At 51.9% G+C, this 10,623-nt stretch overlaps 1 protein-coding gene across 1 annotated transcript; it reads left to right on the top strand.

Annotated features, from left to right (window-relative positions):
- The first annotated feature begins 9,215 nt into the window (after window positions 1-9,215).
- Window positions 9,216-10,312, top strand: LOC123429283 (proline-rich protein 4-like). Its single transcript, XM_045113339.1, has 2 exons — window positions 9,216-9,421; window positions 9,522-10,312. Exons 1-2 carry the CDS (start codon window positions 9,280-9,282, stop codon window positions 10,013-10,015), a joined length of 636 nt encoding a protein of 211 aa, XP_044969274.1. The 5' UTR covers window positions 9,216-9,279; the 3' UTR covers window positions 10,016-10,312.
- Window positions 10,313-10,623: the final 311 nt, after the last annotated feature.

The raw sequence follows: 10,623 nt of genomic DNA, 5'->3' as shown, positions 1-10,623 counted from the left end.
AATTAAATGAGTTAAAATTTGGTGGAGTGAGGTTATATGGTCAGTGTCATCCCGTGGTAAATTTGCATCAACTATAAAGCAATATAAAGTCTAGTTGCTTCACAAAATGAAAATATTACCAGAAACAAAGATTGGATGATGAGCTCACGTGGATTGTTAGATGTGGCTAAAAGTTTATGGAGAGCTATGTTTTGGGCACATAGATGATGTGGAAAAAATTCAACTCATCAGGATATTCTTATCTAGTACTTCCTTCACAAAGCTGTTAGCTGAACACAAACTTTGGAAATTTGCTGAGAAAGATTTACTAGGCAAATCGTTACGAAAGTTTTCATGAGGCAATGATTTGGAAAGGAAAGAGTGCACAAACAATATGAGGGTAATCAAAAAAATAGAAATAGCACTTCCTTCACAAAGTGCTATTCTGAACAGAACAGGAAAATGAATATTTTTGAATTATTTTTGAACTATGGAAGGGAGGGTTTTCACATATTTGAGAAATATATAGTCCAAAGTATTTATGAGATTTTTTCGAGAATTTTCGGAATGATAGAATAGTAGGTTGCTTCACAAACTAGGATTAGATGGGATAGAATGGACCCACGAGTGACATGTCAACATAGTTAGAACATGTTACGACATTTTTACAATCGTCGTAAAAGTTATGACGATCTCATCTTATGCGGTTACGACGTTTTGACTCACATCGTCGTAATTTATATGTAGATTTGATCCCCTCAAACGGTTTACGATGATCTTGGATGAAATCGTCATAGATTTATGACGAATTCGTCAACGACATTTTAAAAAACATCACATATGAGCATATTTCTTGTAGTGTCTTGGAAATAATGGGCCACTTTCTTCGCAGTCATGTAAATCCCGTAGATAAGTTTTTGATAGTGGGGATACCTCTGCTTGGAAGGAGTCAGGACTTCGGAGATGTAGTACACTGGCCGCTGAACTTTGTATGCTTTGCCTTCTTCTTCTCGTTCGACTGTAAGAACAGTACTGACGACTTGATTTGTAGCCGCGATATACAGAAGAAGGGGCTCTTTACTGAGCGGAGCAGTAAGAACCGACTGGGTGGAAAGTAGGACTTTGAGGTCGTCGAATGCGACTTGGGCTTCATCTGTCCACTCGAAAGTATCTGATTTCTTCATGAGTCGGTACAGAGGAAGTGCTTTTTCGCCGAGTCGACTGATGAACCTGCTCAAAGCCGCTAGGCAACCTGTGAGCCATTGAACATCGTGTATTCTGACCGGCCTCTCCATTCGGACGATGGTCCCGATCTTTTCGGGGTTGACATCGATCCCTCGTTCGGAAACGAAGAAACCGAGTAACTTTCCGCTGGGAACGCCGAATGAACATTTGGCGGGGTTGAGCTTGATATCGTACCTACGAAGGTTGGCGAATGTTTCTGCCAAGTCAGTCAGCAGGTCGGAACCTTTGCGTGACTGGACTACGATATCATCCATATACGCCTCCACATTCCGACCGATCTGGTCGAGGAGACATTTTTGGAGCATGCGCATAAAGGTAGCTCCTGCATTCTTCAAACCGAATGGCATAGTGATGTAGCAGAAGCACCCGAATGGGGTGATGAAGGCTGTTTTTAACTCATCGGGACCATACAGACGGATCTGATGATAGCCCGAGTAGGCATCGAGAAATGACAGATGCTCGCAACCCGCAGTCGAATCGACAATTTGATCTATGCGGGGGAGCGGAAAATGGTCTTTCGGGCAGACCTTGTTGAGATGCTTGAAGTCGATGCACATTCGGAGTGACTTGTCCTTCTTGGGCACCATGACAACATTGGCGAGCCACTCGGAGTGGTGAACCTCGCGAATGAAGTTGGCTGCCAGCAGCTTGGCCACCTCTTCCCCGATTGCCTTCCTCTTGTGCGCGGCGGACCGGCGCAGGCGCTCTCGGACAGGCCGAGCTGTGGAATCCACGTGCAGTCGGTGCTCAGCCAACTCCCTGGGTACACCTGGCATGTCGGAGGGTTTCCATGCGAAGATGTCCCAGTTCTCACGGAGGAATTGGGTGAGCTCGGCTTCCTATTTAGGATCGAGGGTGGTGGAGATGTTCGTCGGGGCAGCAGTGGCGTCCATCGGGTGGATGCTGACCTTCTTCGTCTCTCCCGCCGACTGAAATGCAGACTCTGAAGCTGGCTTCTTCGAGCGCATCACGTCGGCGGGGTCGACTGTTTTCTTGTACTCGTCCAGCTCGAGGACGGCCATCTGCTGGTCGGCGATTCTTGATCCCTACTGTAGACACTCTTCCGCTCGCTGCCGATTGCCGGTGATGGTGATCACACCCTTCGGGTCTGGCATCTTCAGCTTCAGGTATACGTAACATGGACGGGCCATGAAGTGCGCATACGCTGGGCGACCCAGAATTGCGTGATAAGCGCTCTAGAAGTCAACCACTTCGAACGTCAACTTTTCCTTGCGGAAGTTCTTGTCGGAGCCGAAAACGACGTCCAACGCGATCTGGCCGAGTGATTTGGCCTTCCGTCCAGGGACGACTCCGTGGAACTGCATGCCGCTCTCGCTGAGTTTGGACATCGGGATGCCCATCCCCTTGAGGGTGTCAGCGTACATGATGTTCAAGCCGCTGCCGCCATCCATGAGGACTTTGCGCAGTCGGACTCCTTCTACCACCGGGTCGACGACCAGGGCCTGTCTTCCTGGGGTGGGTACATGTGCCGGATGATCCGACTGGTCGAAGGTGATCGCAGTCTGAGACCATTTGAGGAACTTGGGGTTGGTAGGGGTGGCCATGTTCACCTCTCTGTTCACCAGCCTCAGTCGGCTCTTGCTCTTGACGTCAGCAAAGATCATCAGGGTTGCATGGACTTGGGGGAACGGATCCTCCTTATCTTCCTCATCCTGTTCATGGTCCTTCTCACTCGGTTTCCCTTTGCTAAACCCCTGAATCAGGAGGCGACACTGTCGAGTGGTATGCTTCGCATATATGGGGTTGCCTTCTTCATCCATCTTCGTATGAACCGGACATGGCTGGTCCAGGATGGGGTTATTGAACTGCTTTTTCTTGGGGATGAACTGAGCCTTCCCTTTTCCCTTGAACTTGGCATTGGTTACGGCTGCAGCTTCTGCTTGCGGAGCGGTCGGATCTTTCTGCTTCTGCTTCCGAGTGTTGCCCCCATCGCCATCAGCGACTGCTTTGTGCTTGCCGCTTCGGTTGCGGTCCTCTTCTTCACCATCTGCATAGCGTGTTGCTATCTCCATCATCTTGCTCATGGCGATGTCGCCTGTTCGGCCGAACTTCAGGTACAGATCCCTCTACCGCACGCCTGCCTTGAAGGCGCAGACTGCTTGATGCTCGGTGACGTTCTCCACCGTGTGATAGAGAGTTGTCCAGCGCTGGATGAAGTCACGCAGGGGCTCATTCTGCTTCTGGACGCAGTGCAGGAGCTCCACAAGGCCAGCAGGGCGCTTGCACGTCCCTTCAAAGGTCCTGATGAACACTCGGGCCAGATCTGCCCAACTGTAGATGCTTGAGGGGGCCAACTGGTTCAGCCACGCTCGCGCCGAGCCGTCGAGCATCAGAGGGAGGTGCTTCATGGCGACATGATCGTCCCCTCCTCCGATCTGGACTGCCACTCGGTAGTCATCCAGCCACGTTTCTGGCTTGGACTCTCCTGTGAACTTGCTAATTCCCGTCGCCAATCGGAAGTTGGGAGGGATGTCAGCCGAACGTATGGCTCGACTGAAACACTCGAGACCAGAAACGGTGCCCCTGCTTCCACTCGGACGGTCGATATCGCGACCATCGCGGTGGGCCCGACCCCTGTTGACCCTCCGCTGGGCGATATGCCCTCTTGCGTCGGGCCTTGGGTCGTAAGTGTCACCGACTGAACGCTGATCATCATGATGTCGGGGCCCGTAGGGCCCACCCCGCGGAGGGGTGCGTGAACGGCGGCGATCTTCGTGATTTATGGAACGGCTGCCTCCTCTGTGCCGCTGATGGGAACCTGGGCTGTGAACCGACCGATGCATATTCGCGTGGACGGAACTATTATAGATCCGGTTGTGTGACTGGGAGACCGCCGAATTCTGCTGCTGCGCCGTGTGCAACAGGGCTTGGATCTGCTCGATCCCCCTTCATGCCTCTGAATTAGTCGGCTGGAGGGAATCGGCTATCTTGGCAGCTGCAGCCAAGTTGAGGAGGGGCGTGCGGAACAACTCCACGTTGCTCCGCCGAGTGTGCCGACTGGCAGAACGGCGAGGTGGACGGCGCGCACCGGATGCTTCACCGACCTCGCGCTCGCTTCGGCCAGCTTGGCGGGGATCTTCATGGGAGTTGGCCATGTGTACTTCTGCTGCGGGCCCGCGACCTGCATACTCGGAAGGAAACTCAGTCGGAACCGAGTCCGAGTGCTGGGACGGCGGGGCAACCACAACGGACTCAAGAACCGCCACTTGCGAAGACGCGTTCTGGCGTGCTTGGGCATGCTGCACCCAACGCTGGAGCCGCGGACGGCGGGACCGCTTGCTGCGGCGCGTGGCGGCGGTGCAGGTCGACACCGGAGTTGACTGTTGGAGAAGAAGGATGCCGCGAGCGCCGGCACGGAAGTGCGTAGCCCCGCAACGGGGAAGCGCCTCGACGTAGAGGGGCGCATCCCGAAGCCACGCCGAATCGTCGACGATGAAGGAGAGAGCGCCGAAGAAGATCTGGTGACCCATGCTCGAATCTCCACCGGACGACATGACGAAAGGAAGTAGTCGCAAAATCGCCGGAAGTCGCTTAGACGCCTGCCCCAAGGTGGGCGCCAACTGTCGTGGGTATAAGCCTCACAGTAGATGTGTAGGGTACGAATGAGATGGGCAGAGTCCCAGCTACGGCGAGGATGTGTGAGTTCGGGGCCCTCTGCGGTGGAGGTAATAGCCCTACGTCTCAGTGCTCTCGGAGCTTGTTGTCGAGTGGAATATGGAATACAATGATTTGCTAACCCCTCTACCAGTGGGGGAGGGCGGCTTATATAGAGTGCGCTGCCCTCCACAACAGTTCCGGTACAGGGATGGAGTAGTGGGGATTGAATGCGTACGTTACAGGTAACGTATGCTCTAAATGCTAATAAATGCACCCGGAAACGTACGGCCGTTTCCGTCCAAAGAGGTTACGATGTACCGAGTGTAGCCGGTCGGTTAGCTTGGTATCCTCCGAATGCTAGTCTCCGACTGGATGGTTGAGGACCCGTTACCGACTGGATGATGGGGATTCCTTAATTCAGTCGGGACTGACTAAGGGCCTTTTCCTATGTGAGGGGTAGTCCTTGGGTAGGACCTACATGGCAGGCCTATGATCCTATCCTAGGACTATGACCCCATCAGCGTTGGATGGCTTCACGGTTCGGGCAACGTGGTTTGGACGGATGCAGGTGGTTTGCGAGTCCACCTTGGAGATTCCCTTACTACTCTAAGCTACTCCCCACTATTGGTAGTCTAAATTGTTGTACTATCTCCATTCCGGGTTATAAGGCTTGTGTTCATAAATATGTAATTTGACCAACATAAGTTAATTCGTATAGTCTAAAAATATATCCTATTAGAAAGTAGATGATTTGAAGTTTCTAATATATTTTTTTTGGTATGTAACTTGTCTTGTATTGGTCTATTTTTTAATCTAGAGATACGTGTAAGCCTTATAAACTGAAAATGAGGTAGTGTCTAAACCTTCTTCATTTAATGATTTGCAACTAAATTCTTGCATGCATTAGTGAGTTTTCTTTATTTCTAGGTTCATGCATTTAGCACTGTTTCTTCCTAGGTTTACCAAACCAATGTCCTTTTTTTTAATTGTCTTGCCACATCAGATTTTTATTATATCACAATCTTAGCACGGGTACAAGATGAAGCACGAGGAAAGGCTGGTCGTAATGGAAGTATCATACGCAGTATCATGCATGCAAACTAAGCTTATTTGATGATGTGGCACATCATTAAATGAGGAAAGAAAAGATGTGGTATCATATTAAATGTTGTACTACTTTATGTCATGCATCGCAATTAATAAGATAACCTAGATACTAACTTATGATACTATGCATTACGGAAGTAGTATCATACACTAGTATCATATGTATGACACTAGTATATGGTACTCCCCATTACAATCAGCCTATAATGGAGAGTATCATACACTAGTATGATAATAATGTCGTAATGCATAGTATCATATATTAATATCATAGAATATGTCATTTATTGTCATGCATGATACATAGTAACACGATATTTAATATGATACAATATAATAATATGATACTCAATCCTTTCTTTCTTCATTTAATTCTATCTCACCTCATCAAAATTGCCTAGTTGACATGCATGATATGATACTACCTACTCCCTCCGTCCGGGATTACTTGTTGCAAAAGTGCATAAAAATGAATGTGTCTATAACTAAAATACATCTAGATACATCCATTCCTATGACAAGTATTATCGGACGGATGGAGTATAATACTCCATTACGACATGCCACTTATGCTAGTCCGGTGCTCAAATCCTAGCTCCGATTGGCTGTACGATTTCTCTAATTAAATTTCTATCAAGCCAATCCACGCCGAGTCTTGTTGCTTTGGTTAACAAATGCTCCGGACTTTATGCAGGCTCTAGATGATAAAAAAAGGTATACTTCCTTCATCACAGTTTATAAGGCATGTATGTGTTCTAGGTCGTTAATTTAACTTATATAAAATATATTGTTTAACATAAAAATTATATCATTAGAAAATAGAACATATAAAGTTTCTAATGATATATTCTTATTAAGTTGGTCAAATTGACGACCTAAATACACATGCCGGAACTTATAAACTGAAAGAGAGGGAGTATGTACTTACGCTTCATGCATGCATGCATGTCCATGTGCCGCGTGTGTCGTTGCCAAACGGCAACCCTAGCTACCTCTCCCTCTCAACTCACTCGCTCGAACAAGAAAGAAGGAAGGAGATGAACACACTCGACACAAGTTTTTCCGGCCGACGCACGAACGCCACCATAGGCGCACGAACGCCCGAATCTTTCTTCTCTTTGCAATGTCTACATGGTGCTCGACTCAGTGCCTTACAACCATCCCGCGGTCTACAGAATTTATACCCGGGCTGATGCACGACGGATAGCCACCCCGCCCGCAGGATCCGCATGCCCGGCGCAGCGCGCCCACGACGCGCGCGCCACGGCCGATCCCAACGGATCGCCTACCTAGCCAGCTAACTCTCTCACCGAAACGTACGCGCCCATACGCGCTCGGCGACCCGGCCAAGCCAACAAACTAGCTAACTAATCACGGCATGCAGTAACAGAATCTTGCATGCACACGGTCACATCCATGCACACAGATCACACACACGAGCACATACTCATGCGTGGCTTATTCCTAACAGTCTCCCCTCTAAGCCACGACCTCGCCGCCCATCCTGTCAGGACTCCGGCCTCTCGTTGACTGCCACGGAAAACGCCCTTCTTCACCTTCGGCGACACACGCCGCAGCTTCTCTTCCCGGCGCACTGACGCCGCCGGCCGCAACTACGGCCGATTTCCTCAAGCACGAACTCGAGCCACACCTGTTACAACACATACGGGGGGTTCTTATATCCTGGGGCGCGCCAGGGCACGTACCCCACACCCCAGTCCACGCCGAGCGCCTGGTCCGGCCCGCTCCGCTCACTCCCGCAACATGCACACACACGTTCAGGTCGTGCGAGCCCGCCTAGGACCAACTCCGCGCTCCCCCGATCTTGCCAACAGAACGCACACAAGCTGCACTCGTGCACGGACACGCCCGTGCACACCACACGCACGACCCGCCATGGACCCGACGCGCCCAGCACGTCCGGCGCGCGCCCATACACGCGCCCGACGCGAGAAGCTCGTCGCCATGGTTGCTGCCGCCCGACGCCACCGTGTGCTTCCAGCACGAGCTGCCGCAGATGCCGTGCAACGCGGCCACCTTGCCGGCCGCTGTCGCGCACCGCCGCCGATGCAGCTACCGCCGCGCTGCGCCCCGTTGAGCGCCAGTCGTTGCCGACGTTCCCCGGCCGCCGCGCTACAGCCGTCGCAGCCTCCATGCCGCCGTGCTGCGCTGCGCCTCCGCGGCCTCTGCGCCACCAAGTAGGACCTCCATGGGCTTCTAGCCACGCTGTCGGGGCCTCCGTACTCGCCGCTCGCACGGCGTCACAGTGCGCCGCCTCCGCATTCGCCGCAGACTCACCGCTCGCCACCTCCGCATTCGCCGCAAACTCACCGCTCGCCGCCACCGGCTCCATCGCGCAGGCGCCGACGAACGCCGCCACCGCCGGCACGCCTCCGGCAAAGGCGAACCACGTCCAAGATAACGAAGCTTTGATACCAATTGTCGTTGCCAAACGACGAGCCTAGCTACCTCTCCCTCTCAACTCACTCGCTCGAACAAGAAAGAAGGAAGGAGATGAACACAGTGGACACAAGTTTTTTCGGCCGACGCACGAACGCCGCCATGGGCGCATGAACGCCCGAATCTTTCTTCTCTTTGCAATGTCTACATGGTGCTGGACTCAGTGTCTTACAACCATCCCGCGGTCTACAGAATTTATACCCGGGCTGACGCACGACGCACAGCCCACCCCGCCTGCAGGATCCGCATGCCCGGCGCCGCGCGATCATGACGCGCGCGCCACGGCCGATCCCAACGGATTGCCTATCTAGCCAGCTAACTCTCTCACCGAAACGTACGCACCCATACGCGCTCGGGGACCCGGACAAGCCAACAAACTAGCTAACTAATCACGGCATGCAGTAACAGAATCTTGCATACACACGGTCACATCCATGCACACAGATCACACACACGAGCACATACTCATCGTGGCTTATTCCTAACAGCGTGGAACCTAGGAACAAGGACACGATCGACCACCAGCCAATGCAAAGTGGAACACCAACCGAGTAATGGCCAACGACGTGGATCAAATCGAAGATGGATGCGTGAGTTGGACTCTGGAATCAACAGAGTTTTAATTCGCCATCCGAAATTTCGGCGCTCCAAACGCAAGTTAGCCTGTCTCGCTTCACTCCGCCGGCCACCCTTCTTCTGCTTGGCTTGGCTTGGCTTGCAGCCAGATCGATCGGTTGAGCATTTGAGCTGTATCGATCAATGCGTACGCCTATATAAGCCACGCGCCTCATGTTCGATTCATTCATCCATCCATCCATCGATCTGCCGTTTCACAGTTCACACCAGCAGCAGTCAGCTAATAATTCAGACATGGCAGCTACGAGAGCACTCGTCCTGGGCGTCCTGCTGGCGATCGCCGTCGCCAATGCCGAGGCAACGTCCGTCGTCGTCGGCCTGGCCAAGTGCGCCGACTGCACAAGGAAGAACATCAAGGCCGTGGAAACCTTCAAGGGTAAGCGGAGCGCTGATGTGCTACTCCACTGTGTGGCAAATGCATGATGGGTTGACGCTGATCACTGTTGTTCTTTCTGCCTGCCATGAACGTACCTCAGGTCTCCAGGTGGCGATCAAGTGCAAGAACATCGATGGCCAGTACGAGAGCAAAGCGGTGGGTGCCCTGGATACCACCGGCGCCTTCAGCGTGCCCCTGGCCACTGACCTCCACGGCGCTGACTGTGTCGCTCAGCTCCACAGCGCCGCCTCCAACACGCCGTGCCCCGGCCAGGAACCATCCAAGATCGTGCCTGTTTCCGAGGGCACCACCTTCGGCATCGTCGCCGGCGACAAGACCGCCACGCCGTCTGCAGCGTCGCCGGAGTGCGCGTCCATGACCCTGTGCGGGCCCATCAAGAAACACATCATGGAGCACTTCCACCACAAGAAGCCCGTGCCGCCGAAGCCGGAGCCCAAGCCCCAGCCACACCCGGACTACGGCCCCGTGCCCAAGCCCGAGCCCAAGCCGCAACCCCACCCGGACTACCACCCCGTCCCTCCCACGCCCACCTACGGCGGTGGCGGTGGCGGCGGATACCACGGACACCACTGAGCTAGTCCACGCGACACTGAAATCTCATCACAGGTTCTATGATCAGTGAGTGATCGACGTTGTTGCTATTTATGATCAGTTGCATATGCGTGGGTATTGTTTTGGTCTTGTGCCATTCGCTGCTGCGTTTTAGAATCTGCGCTGTGGAGTTGAGAGTCCAGAATAACAGTTGTGAGGAACACAGGGATCAGTGTGCTTGTATTGCTTTTCAAAGATTTGTAATTTCGGTGTGTGTTTTGTATACGAAATTGTTATGGGATATCAAGTAAGTTAATCAATCAAGTCCAATTGAGTCGATGGAGTTATTGCCGCTGTTGGCTTCTTTTGGCTTGATCTTGTTCTGCTGTGTGCTGCCTGCGTTTAGTTCATGTTTTGCCTAATGATTTAGGCTTTCTCTGTGTTACTTTTTTGTTTTTAATTCATGTAATTAAAATTATGTGGTGGTTTCTTTGATGGAAAAATGTTTTGCCATATATTGTGTAGTTGTCTGAGACAATCATTACTTTCAGCGCATATTCAGATCTGTGGACTGAAACTCAAGTGCAATTCAGGCAAGTGTGCAAATGGATCATGGACAACTCATGGCATTCATGTTAAAAACAAAAGTG

This window comes from Hordeum vulgare, chromosome 2H, assembly GCF_904849725.1.
Source record: "Hordeum vulgare subsp. vulgare chromosome 2H, MorexV3_pseudomolecules_assembly, whole genome shotgun sequence".
NCBI lineage: Eukaryota > Viridiplantae > Streptophyta > Magnoliopsida > Poales > Poaceae > Hordeum > Hordeum vulgare.
Note: the sequence above shows the minus strand (reverse complement) of the source record. Positions and strands in the feature narration are given on the sequence as shown.